The sequence below is a fragment of the Poecilia reticulata genome, chromosome 22 (assembly GCF_904066995.2).
Source record: "Poecilia reticulata chromosome 22, P_reticulata-male-v2, whole genome shotgun sequence".
Taxonomy (NCBI): Eukaryota; Metazoa; Chordata; class Actinopteri; order Cyprinodontiformes; family Poeciliidae; genus Poecilia; species Poecilia reticulata.
In genome coordinates this window covers 8,942,180-8,968,991 of record NC_088851.1, presented here as the reverse complement: position 1 = coordinate 8,968,991, position 26,812 = coordinate 8,942,180, and the positions used below count along the sequence as shown (strand labels likewise).

The 26,812-nt window shown below is 42.0% G+C and overlaps 1 protein-coding gene across 3 annotated transcripts; it reads right to left on the bottom strand.

Annotated features, from left to right (window-relative positions):
• Positions 1 to 18: 18 nt before the first annotated feature.
• Positions 19 to 26,370, bottom strand: ttbk2a (tau tubulin kinase 2a). Of its 3 annotated transcripts, XM_008399160.3 has the most exons (16): positions 26,001 to 26,370; positions 19,810 to 19,970; positions 18,513 to 18,660; positions 17,201 to 17,274; positions 15,770 to 15,910; positions 14,842 to 14,946; positions 14,251 to 14,316; positions 13,728 to 13,820; positions 13,517 to 13,642; positions 13,273 to 13,430; positions 12,959 to 13,166; positions 12,062 to 12,285; positions 11,079 to 11,622; positions 8,734 to 9,066; positions 7,022 to 7,917; positions 19 to 6,026 (listed from the first exon to the last, which is right to left on the bottom strand). In XM_008399160.3, exons 2-16 carry the CDS (start codon positions 19,876 to 19,878, stop codon positions 5,549 to 5,551), a joined length of 3,663 nt encoding a protein of 1,220 aa, XP_008397382.1. In that variant the 5' UTR covers positions 19,879 to 19,970; positions 26,001 to 26,370; the 3' UTR covers positions 19 to 5,548. The 3 variants fall into 3 exon arrangements, with proteins under 3 accessions (XP_008397382.1, XP_008397383.1, XP_017157994.1); XM_008399161.3 differs by lacking the exon at positions 8,734 to 9,066; XM_017302505.2 differs by lacking the exon at positions 19,810 to 19,970 and having other exon boundaries at positions 26,257 to 26,367.
• Between the last annotated feature and the right edge of the window lie 442 nt (positions 26,371 to 26,812).

Here is a 26,812-nt window from a genome sequence, read left to right as displayed (position 1 = left end):
CTGTAATTTAACATCGGGTCCAATGGTTTACTGTAAGGTTTTTATTTACATTTTGCACAGCATGAGCAGGGTCGTATAAATTATTTCTTCATCTAGCGCCAAGAATTCTAAACAAGAATATGTCAAACAGTTCTGTCTGCATGCGGAATGAGTATTTTATTCATAACCAGTTTATAAAAATAAAATACAAAATAATTCTAAAATAAAAACAAAATTAAAGAAACACTGTACAAAGCATTTATATGATACAAATAAAATATCAAACATAAATAATTACAGGTATATACAATGCAAAAATCCCACTTGTTACATTCCTTCCTTGAAGCTGTACAGTGACATTTCAAAAACAATGACATATGCTACAGCAAATAAAAAAATATTAAACATAAAAAAAAATCATGATTTTTGAATTTAAAATAAAGTTGAAGCTAATGTCAAAATAAATAAATTCAAGTCAAGCATTTCTAAGTCATTGACAAGTATTCTAATGTGGCATGAACAGTGTTTTTTTATTTTACCTCATTTTTCGAAGAAGAAAACAAAAGCCAGAACAGAGATAAGTTTGCTCTTTTGGTCTGTGTGTAGAAGGAACCACTAATATAAAAAAAAACAACAACAAAAACGACACCGTTCTATCTGCAAGTCACTTTCAAAAGTGACAAAGGAAATCTAACTTGGACAGAAACACTTACACTATGACTACACACACCACTTCTGTGCATTAATAAGAAAAACCATGACGAAATCTCATTATCATAGAAAACCAGCAGCATTGTTTAGCATCTGTTCCTTCCTCTCATTGAAGCATATAAGTTATTGGTTTTTTTGGGGTTTTTTTACAACACTGTTTTGTTTTTAAATTTAAATACGACTGAATATCTTACAGGTATTTATTAAAAGTCTGCGTAATGAATTTTAACAGCTGAGGGTACTTTGATGTCTGCGGGACAGTTCACATATTGGATGTAAAAAAATAATAAATAAAAAGAAATTACTACAAACATACGCCATGGAGATTGACCAGCTCCCCCCAAGTTTTTCTTATTTCATTTGTGGAATACAGGTACACTTCAGGGTGGTTTTGCACACAAAAGTTTGCCTTTTTTTAATTATTATTATTATTCCTGGATCTCCGAGGAACAGTACGGACAGGAGAGAAGAAAGGAATATTCCGTTTTTTGCTCTAGTGGTGAAACGATCTCCAGCACAGACAAGGCTCAGTCATCCCTCGCTATATATACAGAGGGGCAGGGAAGAGGCATTTAAGGCTGTTCTGACTGAACGCTGTCCGCCTTCGGGATGAGTCATCAGAGCTGCTCGGTGAGACTAATCTGCGCGAGTCGAAAGAAGCGGGACCATTTCACATCTGAGAGCGAGCCGCATCTCAGCTCGAGCCATCAAAAATATTTGGCAATGTCACCATTGTCTTTGTCCTTATGTATAGCAGCATCTAATCACGCAGGATCTCATACGACTACAATCTCCTCCATTTTGTGCATCAGATTAGTGGAATGCAGTACTAAAAACAGCATCATGTACAGTGCCTTGCAAAAAAATATATGCACACTAGTAGAACCTTTCCACTGTTGTTTAGAGTGACAGTCACGCTGGATTTTATTTAGCAGTGTCAGAATAAATATCAAAACATGATATTTGAATACAGGCCAGATAAAGTCACATAAAATCCAAATGTAATGCACTATATAATGATGGCTGCCATTGTAGCACAATTGCCATGGTGAATCATGATGGTGGAGATACTTTTTTTTTTTTTTAGCAGGACATTGGTCGTGGGTTAATAAAACTAAATCCAGAGCATTCCAGAAGGTAAAACAATGAATAGGTTGCAAAAGGCTAGACACTACAATGGACCAGAGCTACAATGGACTATTTAAATCTAATCATATGGCCTAGTCAATGTCCAGCCCTAAGCTCAATTGGGAATCTGTAGTAAGACTTGAAAGTGTATGTTCAGTCGCTCTCCGTCCAATCTGAACTTTTGTAGAAATTGTGAAAAACCTTTCTACCCTTTCGCCTCACAATTATGAACTATTTTGTTGTATCACATAAACTCTCAATAAAATAAAATTTCAGTTTTCGATTGTAACATGACCAGATTTGGGTAGTAATAACAAGCTACGTGTGCATTTACTTCTGTAACATTTTGAAATAACAAACAAACAAACAAACAAAAACTTTTAGGAGTATTTTTGCTACACTGTACTTTTTATCTTTACTTGAGCATTTTCATTATGAAGTATGTTCTTCTCTTATTAGTGTAACTTTTATAGATACTCTACCTACTGTGAGTAACTTTACTGAATGGAGAAGAAGCTTCTTTCAACCAAAAATTCACTGGACACAAACACGCACCTAAAGTATTTTGTTGAAGTTTCATAGGTTTTATATAGAAAAAAATTGATTTGGGAAAAAATTTCATTTTGTCTGGTTTTGTTATGTTGGAATTATGTTATTTGTACGAGTCATTTCCATTTTAATTTTTAAAATACCAAAACTTCCACATAAGTTTATATTTCAGTCCATTTGATGGTGTGGTTTTAAAATATTTAAAATATATTTTTTACTCTTGATTGAGTGAATTCTCGGACGGCTACTTTTTACTTCTACTTGAGTAAAAATTATTTTTTAAGAAGTGTTGCTCTTACTCGAGTACAACTTTTGGAGATGTGTCAGTATTTTTCCAAGGAACTGTAAGCCGCAACATAATTGACCCAAATCAGGACAAGAAGCACAAAGACACAGGGTCTAAGGAACGAAATCTGTTGACTTATTCAGGTACTGATGTTCTCATTGGGTTAAATGAAGAATACCACTTGATGCAACACGCTGTGCGACTCTTTTGCTCAGCAGCTGGTATAACGTGAAGGAGGCTGAAGTTAGCAGTATCGTACAAGTGAAGGGTCCAGAAGGAGGAGGCATAGCGAGGAGTTAAGATAAAATTGATAAAACAGCAGCCAGGAACGGTCTTCAGTGCAGGATACATGGAGGTTTAAAGCATTGTTTTGTTTTGTAAAATGTTCATATGGCCTCAATTTTCTGTATTATCAGAGGGTTTTGTGTTTTTTTTTATTTTGGGGGTGGGGGGTTGCTTTTGTTCAAAGCCAAAAACAGCGACACAAAGATATACATCAACCCTGAAACCGATAAACTGTCCCTTCCCTCCCCTAACCCCCAAGGAGCTACTTTGTCCAAAAACTACAAAATGTCCTTCTTGCTACCTTGGTTATAGAAATAAAGATTAATGTAAAGGTTCAACATTTTAAGTGCTGGCACACGTCTTTTTGGCCTTTTATTCCCAAATTACAAACACATGAGAGTAAATCTTTAAGCTGCCCAAAGTGCCAAGGCACATGCTGAGAGAAACGTCTGCGTCCATGCATTACTCACCAGTAACGCACCTTATGCTGTTCAGGCTACGTCAACCGCGACCACTTGAGAAAAAAAAAAAAAACATGATCCACTTATTTCTGTCCTAAAAATCCTAAGTTAACCTCACAGCATCACAGTAGGCACAAAACGGTGCGCGATGTCACGCACTTTACACGGCTGATTGTATAGAGGGCCACCGAGCAATCCCTCCGATTAAACACTTAAAACTAATGTGACGGGTCACACGTCTGGGGAAGGAGGTCTGAAGAAGCTTTACAATAAATACTTCAATAAAAAACAACTTTAGACAAAGTATAGCTTACTTTAGCAAAAACGTACTATAATACCCTGCGTGCAGTCTCCAAAAGCAGAACCGAGGCAAATTCTTCATTGAGTTGGAATCAGCTACACTGTAATTCCCAAGTGCATTTAAAAAAAAACAAAAAACAAACAAACAAAAAAAGAATTAAACCGCTACTAACACCTAATCAGGCATAACGTTATAACCACCTGCCAGGTAGCGGGTCGGTATCAGCTGCCAAACAGCTCTGACCCATCAAGGTTTTGGACTCCACCAAACCCCCAGAAGGTGTGGTGTGTGGTAGGGTGTCCAGGATCCTTCTAGGTTCCATAAGTTGCAAAAATGTTTCGGCACATCCAAAAATGGCTCGACTCCAGTGAGATCAGGAGGAATTAGAGGCCAAGTCAAAACCTAGCAGCATTCCTGAAACAATTTTGTACCGACGTAAAGCACATTGTCCTGCTAAAAGAGACCAAACCCACTAGGGATCATCACTTCCACGAAAGGATGTTCGTGCGTGGTCTACAATAATACAACAGCCAACTGGTGAAAGGGACGAAACCCAACGAAACATCATCAAAAGCATTACACTTCTTCTCCTGGGCTACCTTCTTCTATCATGGTTTCCTAGTCGCATGTGTTTCTAAGCAGCAGCAGTTCTTGCTTGAACGGCACCCTGTGCTAAACTCCAACCAATCAAAAATGGAGGAAGTTTGAGATTCCAAGAAGGTGGTTTGTGAAGTTCCTCACAAACCACCTTACACAGCCTCCCTCCGCAGCAAGCACGGGTTGCCAACTTCCCATTGACTGCACATTAAGGCAGTAGAGAAACTTATTTAGCACAGAAGTTTTTTATGTTTTTAATCTGGTGCCATCCAGTTTTTTTAATGCCATCATGGGCCCATATTCCCCAGATTACACATGTTCTCCATTTGACCTAAAAGAAAAGGTGATTTTGTCCCTTTCACCAGATGCTCACCTGGCCATTGTTGTGCAGCAGTGAACAGGGGAGTGGAGGGGGGTTGTTGCATGCAGCCGCATACGCAACAAACTCTGAAGCACTGCGTGTTGTGACACTTTTCTATTAGAAATGGCACAATTTTCTTAAGCAATCGAGCTGGAGTATTTCATTTGTTTGGTTGGACCAAACAGATCCACCCCGACGCTTATAACTCTCAACTTTGCCGACCCGCTATTGCTCCCTCTTTGGACCACTTTTAATTGATACCAACCACAGCAGTCAGGGATCGACCTAAGAGAACGGCAGCTTTAGAGATACTGAACCCAGAACAACTTGGCTCTTGTCAAACTCACACAAATCCCCAGTTTTTTTCAGCTTTAAGGAGAAAATATTCACTTGCTCCCTACTACTATCCTACTCAATCAAAGTTGCCCCATCACCTGTGGGTGGTTATGTTATGCCTGATTGGTGTATGTCAATGTACAGGATAGGTCAAAGATAAAGGCTCAACGTAGCTATTGTTCTATGTTATACTACTACCTGCAGCATGATAAAGACACAGCTTTAGTAATACGAGTATCTGCATGTAGCCTCTTTTTTTTCTTGCTAGTTATACCTGCGAGGCTCAGTTTGAAAGATGAAATTGAAACGAAAGCTGATATTTAAGTTAGCAAGTAGTCAAAACATCTGAAAGGTCAGACAAACCCTGTGTGCAAACACGGGAGGAGGGGAACGCTTGGAAGAGAAGGAGGTCTGGAACTAATAATACAAAAGAGGAACGAGGTGTTTTACTGACTGAACAGGAAGACTCAGGCCTATTTTCCAACTGACGTCTATCCTATCGTCACTGGAATCCTCACTTCCTTCGCTATGGCGTTTACAATCGGGTTGCGAAATTATCTGCTCAGCTTGCTGGAGCACTTGCCCTCTCGGCTGCAGCCCTTTCCCCGGGACAGGTGGAGCGGGCTCGTGCGCGCCTGCCGACTGCAACACGTCTCCTGGTGGTGGAGGTAGAAGCGGCGCGGAGGCGGCGACCCCGAGAAGCTGGGGGGCGAGTGGCTCCGGCCCAGGCAGCCCCCGCCGCCTCCGCCGCCTCCGCCGCGGTGCTCGTGGCGGGACGGCGAGGAGCTGACGGAACGCTGCAGCGAGGAGGAGCTGCGCGGCGAGGCGCTGGAGCTGCGGTGGTGATGGTGGTGATGGTGGTGGTGATGCGGGGAGCTGGTCAGGCTGCAGACGCCCATCCTGGAGGCCCCGTGCTGCACCGGGGAGCGGTGGTGAAGGGGGGAGCCGCGGGTGCCATGCATCAGCTGAGCGATGCATGACAGGAGGTTCGAGTCGCTGGTGCTAACAGCCCGGATGCGGTAGCGCCTGAGTCTACACGGGAAGATAAAGACGGTGAAATATATATAGATATAGATATATAATTTATCAATCATTCTGACAATCAATTAATTGGATAAAAATAAATGGTGCATTTCTCCAGATTTTTCATTTAACTACTTAAGCCTCTTTTATTGAACAATAGAAATACATTAAAGAATGCAAATAAGCAAATATTCCAATTCCTTTCTTCAAATAAGAAGATAAATATTTCATTGCCAAAAATGAAATAACAGCATTCCTTCAGTGAATGCTTGATCATTTGTAACAAAGGATGTATCTGAAGCTTATAATTATAATCTTATAATCAATATAATAAGACTTATAATCAATGCAGTGTTGTGCTGATCTATTGATTATTTTCTTGAGTAAACAATTAGTAATTGGACATTAAAATGTGCTTATGAATAGATTTGTTGTATTTTTTTGCAGAATTTGATGAATTCTGGGTAAAATATATTTACGTACAAAGGCTTTTTTATATATCTTAATTGCAAAATGTAAATATTTAAGTTAATTACTGCCTGGATGTATTTTTTATTGTTTTTAAATGTTCATTAGAATTGAAGGTTTATTTATCTTTGGGAATGTGTTCTTGCTTTTTTAGGCCATTACGTTATATTACTTGAAAATGGTTTCAAAAACAACAATATAAAAGCTTATCACAATAATTTTTGAGACAAGTGATCGTCTAGCAAAATTTGTTATTGTGACAGGCTTGTGTATTGTTAACGATCAATCGATTACTGTAATAGTTGACGATTCTTTCAATAATCGATTAATCACGATTAATACAATTAATCAGCCACATATTTTATTTAGGAGTACTTGAGTAAAGGGGGCTCAATAAAACTGCATGCTGTATTCTCTTTGCAACTGTAAAAAAAACAACAAAAAAAAACATTTCCTTCCGCTTCACAATAAAACAATCTAATCTCTTTCGTAAGGCAGTGTACATTGGGCCACTGAAATGTGGAAGCGGGCGTTACCTGCCCTCCACTTGGGTGCGACAAGGTGGCTTCCCCGGGGGCGGGCGCGGCAGGAACTGGGCGGTCAGCTGCTCTGCGGAGGCGGCCGAGTGAACGGGACGAGGGATCCTGCTCTTCCGAGAGAGGGGGCTGGAGGAGGAGGACAAAGACAGACCCTCGTCCCCTTGGCGGTCGGAGCGGGAGCCGACGAGGGAGTCCTCGTCCTGAGAGCGGTCGGAGGCGGACGACAGCGGGTCCCTGACGAGGGAGGCTACGGCGCCGCGGCGATCAGAGAGGGACGGGGAGGCGGTAGGAGAGGGGACGGGGCCATGGTGGCAGGCTTTTTTCTGCAAAAGTTTCTCCTTGGCTGACCCCGGAGGGGGGAGCTCGAGCAGGCTGGAGGGCTCAAGCACGGGGATGCGACTTTGCCTGCGGCTGGGGTCCTTGCGGGGGGCAGCGGACGAGGAGCAGGAGGGGGTAAGAGTCACATTGCCCCTGTCTTCCTCCCTAGTCTGTGCCTCCATCGCACATGGGGCCGGGGAGGCGTCATTTTTGGGGTCTTTGTGTTTCGAGAGCTCTCCAGCGGCTTGGGCATTACAAGGCAGAGAGACGCAGCCGTTGGCAAAAAGGGGGCTGCGAGGAGAGAACTGATGAGGCGAGTGGGGGGAGCGGGGGGAGCGAGGAGAAGACGCGCGGCTTGGCACGGGGCTTTGAGCTTTGGCGTGAGCGTCCCCATTCGCCAACGTTTCAGCCAGCGGGTCCGTCGGCGTCCCCGGATGGGTGGGCGCATGTTCCTGCTGGGAGTTGATCTGCTGAGTCTCACCTTCAGCATCACCACGCCTCTCCAGCAGGAGGCACTGTGGAGCGCTGTCTGATCCCGACTGCGAGGATAGACCTGAAGGACGCTGAGCTGTCAGCTGGATGGGGAAGGGAGGAGGACGAGAGAAGAGGGGGAAGGGAAAAAGCAAAAAACAGGTGTTATTCAACCAAACCTAACGCTAAAAATGGGAATAAATTGCTTATAATATAAAAAGGTCTGTTGCTGGTAGACCACAACATGTGGAGTTGTGCTGTAGATCCGCAGCAAGAGCCAGATGCAGATGTGTTGAACGGAGAGGAATTTGATATTAATAAAAGAAAATGGTAAACAAATGGTGATTAGTTGAGCAACAGCATGCAAAACCATAGCTACCCATTAATCAGACCGAAACACACGAGCGCTATGGCAGTGTCAGTCAAGCTGTGAGTACTAAACCGGCAAGGACAGGAAACGTTCACGCAACTTCGCAGGGGGCTTCAGCGAAGAGAGGGTGAGGAACAAATACAGGGAGAGAGAGAGGAAGAGGAAGATAGAGAGGACAAAGACGATCTGAAACAAAAGAGATCATGCAACCTGTAGTCATGACTCCACATTCCCCAACAGGCATGCCACAGTCAGACATAGACACACCCTACTAATCACATGACAAGGACACATCTGAACCCATGCTCTATCTGGCCTGCACAATGACCCCTCTACATTGATCTGGGAGAGAGAGAGCTGCACAAACAAGCCAAGCCCAAAGGAACACACAAGGAAAATAAACAGCTATAACCAGCAACAGAAGAGAAGACGGAAACCAAGAATGAAAAATATATAGAACAAATATGTTGCTACGGGTGTAGAGAGAGAGAGAGGAAGCGGAATGGAGGCTCGTCTGTTTCTACGGGAACAGTGATGGGAGATTCATCACCTGCTGAAGCTGGGCGCGGGTGATACGTATGACTGAGGGAAACTTGGCGTTGGCGGCACCGGCAGGGATGGCCGGCAGCTTCCTGCGACTGGGCGAGCGAGAGCCCGGGGAAGGGTTTGTTGGCAGAGGGAGGGAGGAGGTGGAGGAGGAAGGGCGTTGCTGCTGCGGCTGCTGGTCGGCGGACTGGCTGCGCCTCAAGCCCGCTGACTGGCGCAGGTGCAGCGGGTCCGACAGCGTGGTGAGGAGGGTGTGAGGGCTGGGAGAGCGCAGCGGGATGGGGCTGGACGTCCGCGCCAAGACCTCCTCGGGTAGAGACGGAGGTGAGGTGGGGAACTAAGAGAGGGGAGGGTATCGGGGGAGGTGAGGGTAGAGGGGGGTTGGAGAGAGGAGGGACTGTGAGATTGATGAGGGTGTGTGAAGATGGAAGTGGTGTGAGGTGGAAGAGACGAGCTGCTCTGGCAGGGAGCGCCACAAGAAGTTGCTTTAATCAAAACTGGTAAAGGATTTAGGAGGTGAGGTAGGAACTTTAGGTAAAAGGGGTCTGTGTTTATTTAAATGAAAGACGGTAGTTCTGCTTGAGGTGGGGAGAATTGGCAGTAAGTTCTTACAGTGTCTTGCAAAGGTATTTCTATACAGTCACATTTTTTTTGTTATTTTCTAGAGTGGGAAGACGTGGCAAAGGTCAATGGCCAAGGACTCAGGCCTCCATACACTGAACCCCGAGCCATCGCCTCGCTTTAAAATTGTAAACTTAAATGGATTTTATTAGGATTTTACATGATTGTCCAAAACTACAAGGTTTTCTTTTCCTTCTTTTACAAATAAAAATCTAAATATTATGGCATGTTTGCTATTGTATTAAATCCCCAAAGCAGCAATTTAAGTGGTGTCAATATATATGCTTTGATTCAGGTCAATTTAACTCATTTTAAATAACATTTCTGCTGTATGCATACAGGCCTGTCACAATAACTAATTCTACTGCGATAAACGATAACTGTTATTTTGAGATCATTTTCAAGAAATATAATGGCAAGGGCGTAATAAAGCCAATACATCCTCTCAAAAACTAATCGACTTTAATTTCAAAAAATCATTTAAAGCTGGAAATTGAAGATATTTTAACTATCCAAAAATGAATAAACAAAACAACAAATAAAATGAATACTGAAGACTGTACGCAAAACTGTTGTCATTCAGACTTTGGTAAGAAAGACACAAGGAAAATAATCAGTCATGGAAGAAGTTTGTTTTAATTTATCATGCAGTTAATTGATTTACTGCTAGTTGCCACAGGCCTATTTGAACATTTGTGTTTTATTTTCATATATTGTAAATAGTGTTGTTTTTAATGCACTTTTTTTAAAGGATCCTATTGAGTTGCACATTCCTTTAGATTGGAGCATGTTACTTTTGATAACGGCACAGTATATATATATGTATATATATTTTAATACTTTTATCTTTCTGTGAAGCTTTATGTCTCATGTTTCTGTTGTCACACCTTAATTTTCCCACTCTAATAAAGGATATGTTTAATCCATTCCATCCCCACAGCATGATGCTGCCACCACCACCATGTTACGCCCTTTAGATGACGGGCTTGGATGTCCAATGTTTGGCCTCGTCTGCATTTAGACTGAGATTGCATTATTAAAAAAAGCAAACTATTTAATGATGAGGCAGCATCGTCAGTATAAAGTGCATAAAATCTGAATCAAATGCTTTGAAGTTTGTGTTTGCAAAGTGACAGAATATGAAACAAATTGAAGGGGTGTGAGTATTTTCTGGAAGGCACTGTAAGTTTTCACAGTTGAATTATAGATTGAGAAGAAATGTAACACTGAACTAAGTTGTCTACTGCGAGAATATGAATAGCAAAACAGCAAAAATATTTAACTTAGAAAAATAAAAAAAGCCTTTGGAAATTAATTTGTGAAGCAAAATAGAGAAAAAAAACAAACAAACAAACAAATACTGCGACCAAAGTAAAGCTGCGCACAACTACTCCAAACGAAACCGAAGGTTAAAATCATAAGCTCTCTCTTTTTTTCTTTTCTTTTTTTTTCCCATGCTCTGATCTGATTGAAGCACTCAGGCTGAGTTGTATCTGTTTCTAAATATGTACACAGGTGAAAGAGCAAGCAGACACAAAGCGGTAACATTTACCTTCAGACTACGGCAAGATGCAGCTGGTGGGACACTGATTGTTGTATGATAAAAGCATCGAAGTTCTAGACCTAGAACTCTGACTCTGTGCAGCTTTTTATCCTTGTAAAAATGCTGACTACAGTCATCATCATGTTTGGCATGTTGTGAAGCGGCCTTCCCGTGAAGGGCCTTACCTGAGTCAGGATTCCCTCAGCCAGAGCTTCAGCTGGACTGGTTGGGGTAATAGGAGGCAGAGCCCCCGCGGGGCCCACACTGAGCTCCAACTTGTCCACTTTTACGCTTCCTTTGGAGGAAGCCGCGCTTTCTTGCTTGGCTCTGCCAGAGTTAGGGGTCGGGCTTCTCTTTTCCCATCCGGGAGATGCTTCCTCCGGTTGGAGCACCTCCGGCTCCTCATCCTCCTCCGATGGGCTTGCCGTGGCTTTGGCTCCGGGGGAGCCACTGGGTCGCTCCACCATTACCCACTCCCTCGAGTCAATGTCCTGCCTCCCAGAGCTCAGATTAAGCGCCACAAAGCCACCACTACTGGCCGCCCCCTCTCCCTGCTCAAAAGACGCCGGTGAAGCCGGTTTAGGAGAACCGGCTCCGGACAGGAACTCCTCGTCGTAATGCCAGACGCGATCGGGGCGCTCCCCGGCGGACCCAGCTTGACCCTGAGTTGCTGGAACGACAGCAGCCTCCATGCCCTGGTGCTGGGCGCCAAACTGTTGTTTCCCTAAACTAAAGGACAGACGCAAAAAAAAAAAAAGAAAATGAAAACAACTCAAGGTTTAACCCAAAGAAATTTATTGTACACACTGCAAAAACACAAATTCTTGCCAAGTAGTTTTGGCATACTGTCTAGTGCAAGTATTTTACTACACTTGGAATAAGGCAAATGTAACTTAACTTTTCAGCAAGATATAGGAGCATGTTTTAAGTAAATAATTTCTTGCTGTTGATTTTAAATAACGTCACTTGTAACATTTTTTCCCCAGAAGTGAAAAGATCTGCCCGTGGAACCAGTACTTCCTCAAAAGTTACTCACAAGTTAGTTTTGTGTTATTTCCTGTGTACTCAAGATATTTGAAACAAAAACTAGACTAAATCTACTTGGTAAGATTGTGTGTTTTTGCAGCGTAACGCCTCACACATGGGCTGAATTGTAGGCACACTTTACCAGTTATCCAGGAGACGCTCTGGGCTGGACTTTGACTCCAGTCCCAGCCTCCTCTCCAGCTCCAAGCTGTGGATGTTGCGGAGCTTCCTCAGGGGAGGGCCCTCCCGATCAGAAGCCACCGCCTCCGAGTGCGGTTTGACGGGAGAGCCCAGACTTGGCCCTGCGTAGGGGCTCTGGTGTCCTTGTCTGGCCTGGTTGTTGCCTTGTTCCTCCTCTGCCGCAGCCTGTGCGACCGAGAAACACTTTCACGACTTTGAACGAATTTCAAATTCAACATTTGTGTAGGCCTGTGACTTTGCTGGATGATAAGCTGCCCCTGAAATTATTGCGATAAACGATAATATTGTTAATTTAGGACAATTTAGAAGTATCTTATTGATAATGGTATAATAATGCAAGTTTGTCCTCTAAACTTGAATTTCGTAAAAGGACTCTTTACACTGGAACCGGTAGACATTTGAAATAGCCAAAATAGAACGCAACAACCAAAAACAATAAATGAAACTGGAAAAACCACAAACAACCTGGATCTGTAAACACAATTGCACTTGAATAAGCTGCTGTAAATCCTCGCAAAAGTATTAATACTCCTTTAATTTTTCTACATTTTGCCATGTTACAACCTCAAAACTTGCCTTTATTTATTGGAACTTTCATAAGAAAATAATGATGATAAAGCGTATACGGTTTTGACATTTTTATAGAGAAAAGTATGGAGCGCATTTGTATTTAGCCTCTTTTTCTATGACAGATTTAAATCAGTAAAAAAAATTTAAAAAAATTTAAAACACACACATTATTCTCTTTCTACTTCACAATAATGTGCTACTTTGCATTGCTCTATAAAACAAAATACACTGTAGGGGCTCCCTTGTAAGGCGCCGTGTGTAGCCGAACCTTCCAGTGTCCCGTCCTGATCCGGTTCCGGTTTCGGTCCAGCTCTTCCCAGACGTCGGCCTCCTGGTTGCGATGCTGGTGGTGGGGGGAGCCCGGCACACGGTCGGGGCCGGGGTTGTTCTCCACGTCGCTCAGCTGCTCGTCCTGCAGAACCTCGTCTGTGTTCTCCCTCAGCAGGTCGCCGGGGATCAGAGAGGCGTTCACAATGCTGCGGCAACGAAATGTGCACACGCTATTAAAATACTGTAAAGCTTTAAAAAAAGACCAGTTGTCGCGCACTCCGCAGAGCTCGCCGAGGGATTTTGGCCTCGTACCCCATCTGCGCGGGAGTGAGTCGGGTGTGATGCTGCGGGGTTGTGGCGCTGGCGCTGATCGTCAGAGTGCCATCTGTGCTGGTTCGCTCCCAGTCGTAAGGGTCGTTTTCCACAACGTTGTAGGTTTTCATGCTGTTGTCGAACACCGACATCAACAGCTGCAACGACACACAGAGGTGTGATCTACCTTGTTGTCTGAATTTTTCGTTCAGGAAAATCCATCAGAGCTTTTCCGAGTATTGACCTGGTAGTCGGGCTTGGTGTAATAGTCAAGGCTAGAAATGTGTTCCAAGAATACGCCAAACTCTGCCGGCAGGTGTTTGAGCATCAGGCGATGGTCGTAAGTCTCTTTCAGTTTCCCCACGTGTTCCTGAGATTAAACAGATTTTTACTATTTGGTATATTTCATCACTCGAGGTGATTTGAACAAGCTTTTGATTTGAGAGTCGCCTCACTTTGTCTTTAATCTTCCTCCACGGCAACTGCCCGACCAAAAACTCCACCAGCATGTAGAAGAGAGACCACAGGTCGTCATGACGACCCATCTCCTGCAGAATTTAATAAACATTGTGTTTATATTTCATCACGATGACGAAAAAACTGAAAAGACGCTTCTGTGTGCATTTGAGCAACAGCAGCATCAATACAATCATACACTTTACTTGAGGCTAGAGAATCATTTTTACGCTTCATGTGTCTGACGTCGCTAATTAGCCTCAAACCTAAATTTCACTCGTATCGTTGGTGAAATCTTCATACAGATGCAATCAGATTTTTCTTTATAGAACCATGTAAGCTTTACTTTCAGCTTCACGTTTGTTCATTTCTTTATGTTTCTAGATTCAAGCCTAACAAATTGAGTGGACGTTTCTGGTTGAAACGTGACAGATGGAGTGCAAACTCTTTAGTTACTGTAAATCCACATTGGGTGGCATATCAGAGTGAGAAAATATTAAACCTCTTTGGACAGACACTCACCTTGTTCTTGTGCGCATTCACAGAGGCGTAGCGAACTGTTCCCCTGAACCCTGCGACTGGACGAGGCTAACAAATAGCATATATGGCAATTATATTCATAGAAAAAAACCCTCTAGAATGTGTTAGAGACTAGATCAAACATAGACTTGGTAAAATTCTGGAAGAAAACAAAAAACTAAAACTTTATGCATAAATCAATGAAATAAAATACAGTACAGTATTTAGCGTTAAATACTGTACTTGAACTACTTTCTGTTAAATACAGCAGTTTTCATTTTCAACCTTGTTTATTAAACATCTACTGTAGAAAAAAACAACAACAAAGACATACGGACTTTAGCTAATAATCTCCATGTTTGCCATCTTTGTAAAATAGTTCTATTATTTCTAGTCAGCATGAAATCAGAAAACTTTTAAGTAAAATAATAAAACAGTTAAGATACACGTTTCAAAACTAAATGCAGTGAAAATGTGGTAGATGGGTTTTTTTGTTTTGTTTTGGGGGTTTTTGCTGACCAATGATATTGATACATAAACTTGATCTACAGCCTTATGGTCAATAAATAGATGGCAAGAGAGGAGTCCACTTACAGGGCGGACCTCCTGACAGGAATTGGTGAACTGACGAGCCAAGCCAAAGTCCAGCATGTAGCAAGTCCGACAGGTACTGGGGAAACGGCCCATGGCGAAGTTGGACTGAAACAGAAAGAGGTCAGATACGAGGAGGTTAAAAAGTGCAGAATTTATAACTATCTGTGTATAACTATTATAACTATCAGAGCAGTTTATTTCTATCCATACAGCTCCGAGATGATGAGAAGATCTGTGACAACAGTTCACAGGGTAAACGATATTTACACTCTGGTACCTCAAGGCATTTAACCTATCACACAAAGACTTTCAGGTCATGCAGGGAGGAAAATCCTTACATCCACACTGTATGTCACGCAGTTTAAATACTGTAGACCAAAGTAGTTGACAGCAACACCAATTATTTGTCTCTGAATAACCATACTGTTTGAATTCTCTTGCCAGCACCACGTCTTTAACTCAAAAAATCTGCTGCACCCAAATATGCTTTTAATTGCCTTATTAAACTTTGTTAATTATAGCAGGCGTTTTCAAAGAAAGAGTGACCAAAATCCTGATTTTATTGCTCAAAAACAAAAAATGTTTACCATGTTTTTCCAGTTGAAATTTGTAAAAAAAAAAAAAAAACTTTAAAGTTTTGGATCTATTATAATTTACACATCCTTTTCTAACAAGTCCAACTTCTTTGTTTGTTTAATGAAAGTATTTTATGCTTAATTTATTATTAAATAAATAAAATATATATAAATAAAATATGTATATATAAAACATATATATATATATATATTTTTTTTTTTGGCCATCAAGTTGTTTCCGACTTGAATTTTTCCCATGTGGCAAAAATATTTGTACCCCTCTTCCGTAGACTATAAGGAAGCAACAAAAGGTTTACAGGAGACAAACTGCTCCCAGGATTTTTGCAACGCACCGGTTTGATGTCTCGATGCAAAAATCCGACAGAGTGAATGCTCTCTATGGCCTCCAGGATCTGGCGCCCCAGGCGTAGGGTGGTGCTGATGCTGAACGTTCCCCGAGGCATGCTCCTCCTCAAATCTGCCAGGTTTCGACCCTGAAAGACGGCACGGGTTATACGTTAGTCCAATGGCAGGTTTGAAAGACGACTCTGACCCCAACAGCCTTCACATATCAGGTGATGATGCTACAGAAAAGGAAACTTCACAGCAGCCGCTCCAGTACCAGAACAATGAATAAATAAAAATCAGACCACCAGAAGCCAAAACTGCCTATTATGACTAAACTGACTATGAGTTGGCTAATGGCCTTATCTGGTCAGGTGCTCAGCTGCAGTTTTTCCAAGACAACTGTTTCTGTTTAACACCCTCCAGTGTGTAGTTTGCAGGTTAGCAAATAAATTATTCATGAGAAGCTGTATTTTTAGACTTTTCTGAAATATTTATTTGGCTCACTTTTTTGTAAACAACTCCCAGACATGAGTAACATGCAGCCGGGAGCTGGCGGAGGGGGAGATGTGCATGACACATCTCAGGTGTCAGCGCAAAGTCAAACCAAGATCAGAGCAAATAGACTCCTTATGGGCAAACCTAGAGTCACGTTAGATGACATTAGTGGACATATAACTGAGCACAGTGAACTATTGTTCTTTCTCACGGCTCGGGTTTTCAGTACGGTTTGCTGTTGTTCACGAAAAACCAATAAAAGGTAGAGATGAAGTGAGTGATCAGTTAGTGACTGAATTGGACCAATGTTTATCTCGACCTGCCCTTACCTGTTATAGACCGTTCTGTAACTCCAAAAGACAATCTTTTTCTGACTTGAGTGCCACGTAAGTCCCACTTAAAACACTCTTGAGTGTGGAAGTTATTACGAAGGGAAAATATTATCCACTGAGAACATTTTACCTCATTTTTACTAATCACTGAACGAGGTTCGCCTTTGTCTCCTTATTGGACAAACTCATCTAAAAGATACAAAACGTGTGTTTCTTGTGGTGGTGTATTTCCCAGCATGGTTTTAATTGTACTGGAAACTTGATCAGACTAATTTTAATGTGTGACATTTCGAGGATTTATGCGTGTACCAACGTTTTGGCAGGAACTTAACTCTGGTTTGCCACAGTATCTCCACATCCCTGCCAGTATGCGTGTCAGGAACCAGATGGTTCTGATTTTACTGTGAAGCAAAGTCCCTCGTATTTTCTATTTACGACACGGGCAGCTAATACCGGCAGTTCTCATGCTGGTAGACGTCACATTTTTCCATGTTGTAAAAACAAATAAAAGAAAGAAACTGTTGTTTTTATATTTGGAGTGAAGGCATGTGGCATTGCTCCATGGCTCCATGGCTGACTCTGTGGCATACCCCATCCACCAACACTGACCTGAAGCTCCATCACCACATAGTTGAAGCGGTCGTTGCGGCCACATCCTACAAAGCGACAGACGTGATCTTTACCTAAGAGAACAAGGATAAAATTGTTTCAAGCTCACGGCCGACAATACAACCTCACCAGACACCAATGCTGGTATTTAGCCATAGTAATTACGTCTGTACTCAATGCGTTTTTTTCATATGGGCAGTATTGGCTCACTGCCCAGGGCAAGATTATATCAGAGGGTAGCATAAGCACATTGAAGTAAATAAAAAAATCTGTCAGCTGGGCCCAAACTGGTTTTTAATTTTTCATGGTTTAAAGCAAGAAACTTTCTACTGATTAATTGTTGTCAGGTAGCATTAGCATGCAGCCACTTAGACCTAATAAGTATAGAATGAGCTGGAATTACAACTACCAACAGTACGGAACAGCAACCTGATGATAACTGAACCATACACACCAGATAGCTAACGGGACATTACGTCCGTACAACAGAACCACAGACTCTAGAAAGAGTAAAGGTCGACGGTGGACGGCGTACATCAACTCTCAGCACGCATGCCTGGGGGATAAAACTATGCGTCGAACACTGCTGCGTTCCCAAAACCACAGAGTACATTCTGAATAAAAACATTCATGCGCATTTTATTGTCATCAAATTCTTATTTGGGGCAACAACAAGGTTAACTAATGCCATTCGTGGCTCTTGTGATGAGCGTGGGATGGCTAAGGAGCCTTGGAATGATACTGTTGGTCAATGTTTACTCTTGACAGTTGCACGGATCAGCAGCGTTGGGGGATTAGAGTTGAGTTCGTCTCAAGTTACATGCAGGCTCCCTTAGGAAGCAGGAGAATCACAGGGCTGCAGGTCGAGGCCATTAGACAGCAAACCCGATCCCAGCTCATCGATTTTCATCTCGGATGGGCAAAAGAAACAACATGCTGGTTAAAACGCAAGTAGAGTTTGGAGTTAAAAAAAACAAAAACAAATCAAGTCTATGCAAAATTTTCTGGTGAATTGTAAGAAGAAATTGACAATCAGGACACTGCAGCAAAAATAAAGTGTCACCCAAACCGAGTTTCAGATGTATCAGATGACTTGTATTACACCTATCTGTCCCGAGAACTGATCCACACATTACTCAAAATGCCATTTCCTGTGTTTTCAAAAAGATTAATCTAAAAACAGTTTTCTTCTTCCCTACAACATTCACCCAATGACAAAAAGTACATGCATGTTGAATCAAATCAATAGGTCACTGTCGGCGTGGATCGATTGGTTCTTGTAAATGAATCCGCTGAACCCATTTCCACTCACCCTGAAGCTTCTTCAGGACGGCGACCTCCATCTTTAGCACCTGTTTGGGCTGCTGGGCCGATTCCACCTTCAGCGCCACGCTGCCCCGCGTCAGCAGGTCCTGAGCCTCGTAGATCTCTCCGAAACCGCCACCTCCTATCTTCTTTACCTGGAGGGAGGTTATAAAGGGAGGCAGACAGAATAATCATCTCAGAAAGGGTCAAAACAAACAGAACAAATCAAGCATCACGCAATGTCCAAACTGCTGTCCATAAAAGGTTTTCGAAGAACGATAGGCAAGGATTTCAGTTTCTAGATGTGTAGACATTTCCCATTTTCAATGGAAGTGAAACGCTGTTCGACAAGATATTAGGACATGGGGATGAACACAAATGCCCGCCACACTTTTAAGATTTCTGTTTGTAAACTATTCAGACGGAATTATGAGCACCGCTGTGTCGGTGGTGTACCCGAAATACATAAAGATCCCCCCCAAAAAACACTTTCAAGTTTATAGTTTTAACATAAGATGCTAAGAAAGTTCAAGACATTTGAATACTTTTACATTTCTGATTAGGATTTTAGAGAGAAAAAAAAGATTACTAGGGGAAGTCTTTATTATTTTCATTGAATGAAAATTGTGAGAATGTGAAAAGACAATCTGATTATAAAAGCGAAAACGTTATGGGACAACACAATGAACTCAACTCTGTCTTCTATGAAGCAGAATTATTCGTACTCTCATTATGTACTGAGCTCTGTAGATTATCTCAGCCTCCATCTCCTCTTCCTTCCACCCCCCCCCCCCCTCACCCCCCGCCGCATTCTTAAGACTTCATTTCCCCCTCGGCCCCCCGTGTCCTTCACTGTCCTCCAAGCTGACTGAGTTTTGGAGTCACTCTGAGAGCCGGAGGGGTGGATTTAGCTGCAGAGTCCTTACGTAACCCGGCTGCTGAGAAGACAGGAAGCGATGCCAGGCTGCCAGTTGGGGACAACTGCATCACATGGCACCGAAACAGGCCCCCGGCACCAGGAGACACCAGCCTATGGGGGATCGTCTGCCTATAGCACACTGCGCTGCCACAAATAGCAACACCAGCTATTTTCGGATTTCCCACACTGCAGCAGGAAAACTTGGACGAGGAGGTAAAAATGTCAAACTGCAGAAGTTGTAGGAAAAAAAAAAAAGTGATGTTTTTTTTTTTTTTGCAAGGACAAAGACTCATTGTTAGTGAGACAAGGGGGTTAACTTGGGACAGGCGGTGATGGGGGCTGGACAAACACGGTGCCCATTGTAGCTGGGAGGCGACCCGCTTACCACTTTCCATCGCTCCTTGACCAGGGAGAGGCCGCTCAGGATGTCAGCTTGCTCCGCTCCCCCGCTCATCCCGCCTGTGGATCCGGGGACGCTGCCCTCGCTGCTGCCCTTCGACCAGGAGCCTCACACGGGGCCGGGCATTTGGAAGCTGATGCAGAGACCTAGAAAAGTCCAGGAGACGCACAAAACCCGTCAGGGACCGTTAAAGGATCTGGGCAAAATGTAGTTCAGCTGGTGAAGTATCACACAGCTGCAAAATAAAAAAAAAATACAAATAAAAAAATCATGAAAGACGACACAGGACCAAGGCCTCACTGGCTGGAGCCGTACGATACTCAGCCGCCACGGCAGCTGCAACAACTGTTCCTCCAGCAGCTGTCTTTCTGGACAAACTCAGCAGCAAAAGTCCCACATCTTGAATTACAAATAACATTTCAAACTGGCAGGATCCGGTTTCACATGATGGTGAAACGGAAAACATACCAGAAAATTAGATTAAGCCTTTTATTTTTGCAACATTTTGCATTAGATGTCCGTTTGAGGTGGTTGCGTGGAGCAAAAAAGGCAAATGACCACAAAAAGTTGGATTTTCTACTCTTGAAATGTATTAACTTTTACAAATTTCTATGTTAGATATTAGATCACAATTCTTTATGGATGAAAAAAAATCTAAAATAAAGTTAAGCTGCAAAACCAAATAATTTGAAACGCATTCACAGCTTATTTATCAGGAACATCATGTCTTCAAACTTTGTTGCATTGTACAAGACATTTTTTGACAGGCCAACATAAAAATGAACATAATTGTAACGTGGAAAGTAAGTGATTTTATTATATTAAAATATAAAAATAAAATAAATATCTCCAAAGTGTGGCATACATTTGTTATCAACCTCTGTAGTCGATACTTGGCCCTTTAGCGCCCGTCTTTCTGCCATTTTTGCTTCAAATGTTTTGCTTTTTTTTCTTCTTCTTCCTTTTAATAAATTATTTGAACCAAACAACAAAGCACTGAGAGGCTACATAGGGCCTAATGCTGGACGATTAGACTCTGTACAAAATGGGAGAAAAAGGATATACTGGTATTAAAAACAACACAGAGAGTCCTACTACTTTTTACAGTAAACAATTTATAAAATGTGATCAATTAGAAGTAGTGTCATGTTAGTGCATGCACATTTTACATAAAAAAAATAAAAAATAAAAAAAAAAACCCCGGTGTTTATAAAAGCAGCCTGAACTGTTGCTTCCCCAGGAAAAGCTGCGTCTTTATTCCCACGTTATACAACATCTGTGTCAGAGATAAGCCTTCCTCTGGAGAGCGCACGCTGGCAACTTCCTCTGCTCTGCCTTCAAACACTCAGCGCAAGACCGACTTCGATTCATCATTCTGCGCACGCTGCGAGCGAGGGTTACGCAACGGCCTTCAAAAAGCCACTCGGCTGCAGGGCGTGAGTCGGTGAGGAGGAACATCACCAGCGCCGTTAGATGGAGGTACAACTGGGAAACTGTGGGGATGATGAGTGGGGAAAGGTTTGGGCTCAGGAGTCAAATGGCTCTGGAGAAGCTAATGACATTGAAACAATACAAGTGTGTGTGTTTTTTTTTTCTATAATCTAAATTGACTGTAATAATGATTAAACTGTCCTTTGTTGTGTAAAATAAACAGATAATTATTATTTTTTGTATTTCTTCCCCTCTCTTTTTGTAATCCATTGAGCTGTACACCATACGGTATGCATTTTGTTTTAAAATAAATCTTTCTATTTTCAGCCAGTGTTTTTCTTTTAACAGTTTCACATTTTTTCCCAAACATAAGTCCACCTCATAAGTTGTGCAAAAAAAAGAAGACATTAAAATAAATTATTATGAGCTGAAATAAGCCGTATTAACGTGCAAAATTTCAATGCTTTTGCATACGACACGCAATTTCCACTTGTAGGATAAGAAGAATGTTTTTCAAATACAGCTGTTAACACTTTTATTAAAAACATCAGTCATTTCAGCTGCTACAGCAACAATACAAGATGCGTATAAATTATGAATAGCGTTTATCAGATATAATCAGATTTTGATATGGGAAAATATTTTTGAAACACCAAATGTTTTTTCAGTTTAATAAAGGAAAAATCTAGGTTTCTTTCAAGCAGCTGACCAGCAGTGAGCAGCAATAGGTGGCGAAGGAGCAGCACTGGATCACTCCATGCACCATACAGCTTAGGAACATTCTCTGCCATTCTATTAAAAAGACTTAATAATATAATAATGGTCAATTTTAGAGGTATTATTTTTTTACTGTTAAACAATAGGCTATATTTTTTGGGGGAGGGGGTTAAATACCTCAACCAGGTATGCTGGATCAAATCAAAGCAGTTTTTTTTCTAAGTATGTTTATGATTCGAAAGGCATGGAGGAAAAGCCAAAGAACCGACTTTTGAGATGAGGGTATAGAGATTGTGTGGCCTGTACTTGGTCAAATTAAAGCCATCTTCCTTCAAATTCAACCTCAGTCACTTGAATCTGCATGCTTTTAAACTCCATCTCACTCGCTGTCAAAGTTCACACACACACACACACACACAATGACTGATCTAACATGTGACGACGATGCGGGGCCATGTTCTTCCTCCTCCTCAACGCTGCTAGTCGTCAATGATTAGGAAAAGGAAAACAAACCTTAAACCCTGGCAGCGTGCTCCTCCCTCTCTTTCTCTCTCTCTTTCTGTCTCTCTCTCTCAGTCTTTCTCCTATCGTGAATCACGCTTCCTGACCCAGCATTTCCATGGCGACACCAGTGCAGAGCCATTTTCGTTCGCTGACGTGGCTCGTCATCACCTCTGCCCTTTTCGCTCGGCCGGGAAGCCGCGCGTTTTTAGCTTAGCCATCATGAAAACCTGCAATCCATGCGTGTGCATCAGCACAGGCATGCAGGGAGGGTCACTTGGCAGAACGTGTTCAACGTTTCCTGTGTTGCAGCAGGTCTAATCTTGGAGTGCCCTAGTTCGGCGTAGCCGGACAGAGGTACATGTCCAGAGCTTGCAGCTGGATGACAAGTCTGGTTTAAAACTGGACAGAGGCCAGCTCTGGCAATGCCCTGGCTGCATGCTATGACCGAGATCAAGGCAGGCTTTAGGTGCGGCAAGAATGAGTAACCCAATGTGATTATTTACAAAATAAAAAAAACGGGTTTGAGAGAAAGTGTTGCAGAAGGCGAACCGGGATTTTTCTCGGACTAACTCAGGAGGAGTCAGGATTAAATGCTTGCAAGTATACACAAGACATAATAAAGTACTCACTGAGCTTTGTGTGTTATTTGTGACCCCAGCTAGAACACAACATCTGGAATTATTAAAATACAATAGTAGCATGGAATAGCGACTCAACAAACCAGACAGTGACCTGAGCCAGTGCATAAGACTCTAGTTAGGATGGGGAGATATGGATTAAAAACAAAATCTCTGCTTTTCTTCTCACTTTCTTTTTTCCCTTGAAAAGACATTACTTAAAAAAACTGGCTTTCCTTTCAATTATCAATTCTGTGAGCTGAAAGAAGCTGTAAAACATACTTCTGAAACGTGATGATAGGTTTTGGGTGGCCTGACATCACTCTGAACTGCAGAAATCCAAGGAGTACATTGGTGGAGAAAAAAACCTATCCATACTTTCCAAGAACTAAAATCTTCAAAAACAGGACATCCGCTGACACCATTAAAAGAAAAATATCGATTTGTCGCCCAGCTCTAACTCAAATCAGACTTGCGTTGCAAAACACAAGACTCCAGATTTGACTTGACCTCGAGAATCTTCTGAACTCGACACACACTCAAGGTTTGGATCTCAAGACTTGTAAGTAATTTTTTGTCTGTTTAATCAGTGGTGACAACAAGCAAGTAAAGCATAGATCAAACGATGAGTGTTGTCCCCTTTGAGTTACTGTAACCACAACCACAGCTTGACTCCAATGACCTCTGAGGAAAAAAAGACGACCGCCTTTCAAACTATAACTGGTATGAACCAAGCTTGTTAAACTTGCAGTGTTTGCTCGTGGCGTCCGTCTCCAGTGGTCGCTGGATGAGAAGTGAGTACACCCTGTCCAGGGCATCAGTCCATCACAGGACAAAGTCCAAATATCCTATTTTTACGTCGACCTCTGTCTGAAAGGCAACATCTTTCGTTGACAAATCTAATTTTGCGTTGTAGAAATAGGGATTTTTCCTGGTTAAATGAAGGCAAGATAAAAAAATAAAAGTAAAACAAAACTTTTCAGTAGTAAGGTTATTTAAGCGTTGAAATGTCAGCATTGAAATGTCATCGAAGCAAAATTTGTTGTTACTGCTCCAAAAAAATATTTTACAGTAATAAGACAAGTTTGGAAAAATATCTGCGTAGCTGTCGGTTTGGTGTTCGACAACAGTCACAGTTTTGTGGCCCCAATGGAAAGTAACCCACCATTGGAAAACATGCCTAAAGGAAAATTTTTGATTGAACAAGAAAAATACTAATGAATGTACGTTAGATGCATCTTATTTCCTACGATGAATTCTCACAGTGCCTAATGCTTTTTTTTAAAATAACATGTTGTGAAAATGTTATTTTTCACAAAATGTAACACATCTTTGTCAAATAAGCGCTATTAAAAAAACCACAATAAGCGCTACAAGTGTTAGATGTGCATTAATCTTGGACTTTAAAACTATTCCAAGAAGACTTCAAAGAGTTCACTGCCTGCAGAAGAAAACATCATGAGTTGTGTTCTGCTGGCTGCATAGCAAACAATGGATGTTTGCAGATGTTCAGTATGGTTCAGTTTTTCCATTTAAGAGGTCAGTTTATGCAGAGGTTGTTTTTTTAGTTTGCTTGTTTTGTTTTGTTTTGTTTTTTTGCCTGAAGCAGTTTGATGACAGTCTGCTTTGGTAGAAGAATAAATACAGAGTTAAGAATTTGCCCCAGATCAGACAAAAATAATCCTGATATTTGAGAAAATTCCCTGTTTGACAAAGGTGTGTTTCATTTGCAGGTTTAATTTGTGGAATCTCTTTACTGGCTGCATAAAAACTTTGCAGAGATTCAAAGTCATATTGATGGTAAAATTATTTAAGTCCCACAAACGCAGGATGTGTTCATTTGCGTGATACGTTGTCCATCCAACCTATCCTGGAGAATGTGCAAATTACAAACTGACAAAAAGTTTGTTTGTTTTTTAGTCAAAATCTGTTTAAATGACAACTGTATAAGTGAAGGTAAAATAAGCATTGCTTCAACCTAAACCTTTTTGGTTATTGGGTTTAGTTTACATGATGAGAGTATTTTGTTTTTTTTTTGTACATAATGTTTTTTTTCTAGAAAACAATTTCTGTTTTAACAATAAAAAAAGAAAAGCAAACCCAATCGACTGAAACAGAATGTCCCTCAGACGTTTGCAATGATAATTATGTGAAAGATCCAAACTGCCACTTGAAACAGCTTACAGTATTTTCTTTGCTCATAAACACAACAGTCTGAAATAAACACGCAGGGTGTTGTGTGCATCTGGTCTGTGCAAAGACATTGTTTCACAACAGGCAGCTGTGAAATAAGACTAATACATGCTAAATCATAATATGTAAAATGCTATTTGTTTATACAGAAAAGTGTGGCTGGTGCCTTAATTAAAATTGGGAGGTGGGTGAGGAGGGGGTGGGGGGGGTCTACCTAAGGCCTTACAACACCTTGGGGCCGGCTCTGGATGGCCAGACCTGGATCTGCACGTTTAGAAGCAACTAAAAAGCTGCATTTGGTTCGCTAAAACTACTGAAATAATAGATGTACGTAAGACAACAATAATAAAAAAAAATATAAAAAAAATTGGTCCAACAGAAATCGCTCCGGTTTGTCTTTAATGTCCAGCTGCGCCATTTCATTTCCCCCTCATGCTGCGTCGAAAGATCCAAACTACCTCTTCTCCTGCGATGAACCGACCGGCTTTATTACGGAGAGCTGTTGCACGGCGAGGCTGGGTTGCTACAGCAGATTTACTCAGGCGCGTCCACAGGCCACGCAAACTCATCCTGCCGACCGTGCAGATGAGGTTAGCCTGACGCCGTGCAGGATAAACCCTGCGCATGCTGCAGCGGCCGCTTGCAGTGGTGGAAACAACAGGCATAACCGCGAGAGGCGGAGAAGAAAAAAAAAAAAAAAGAGGAGAACCTTACCTAGGCAATCCTTGATCCAAAGAAGAGCCGGGTGTGGTTACAAAATATCCTCAAGGTTTCGAAGCGGCGCGTACGACATCGAGAGGAATGCCATGACGCGCGGACCGTCCATAGGGATAGAGAGAGAGGGGAGGCGGTGTTGGCGTGATCGGAGAAAAAAAAAAGAAAAAAAGAACCGGTGTGAGGGGAAATACTGTGTGTGTGTGTGTGGAGGGACGGGGAGAAAGGTCGTGCCGTTCCCTCTTCTGCTTGTCACCTCAGCATCTCGCTGCGGATCCGTGACGTGACAGCTCCTTGGTGGTCATCCGCTTTCCTGCGCGCGGCCCCGATCCGATCGCCCCTCGCAACAGCTCGGTCGCGCGCACAGGGAGACATTTAAAGCGCGCTGACAGTTTACAGCTCCACGCACGCGCAGTAGAGGGTCTGTTAAATCAGTTTAGTATGACTATTTTTACGATTACTAATATTATTGTTATTATAAAAACCGCCTTATCTAAACAGAAAATCCAGGGCATCTAATGAAATGATGCAGTTTTATTTGGAAAAAGTGCAATTTTTTAAAAGACCACTAGAGGGAACCCGTGAGTTGAAGACTGCGTCTGCAGCTTCAGTATTAGATTTAGAAAATGTTTATCTGTGTGACCCATGCCTAACAGGAAAACTCTTAAATAAGTATTTGAGTCTTGCTGCTTATCATGTTAACACGATTAAAATAAAGGTTAAAATAAATATGATTTGTAGAAGAGAGCATAGTAAGTGAGATTGTATTTTTAGTTAAATGTATACATTTAAATGCTTAAAGGGGAAGGGTT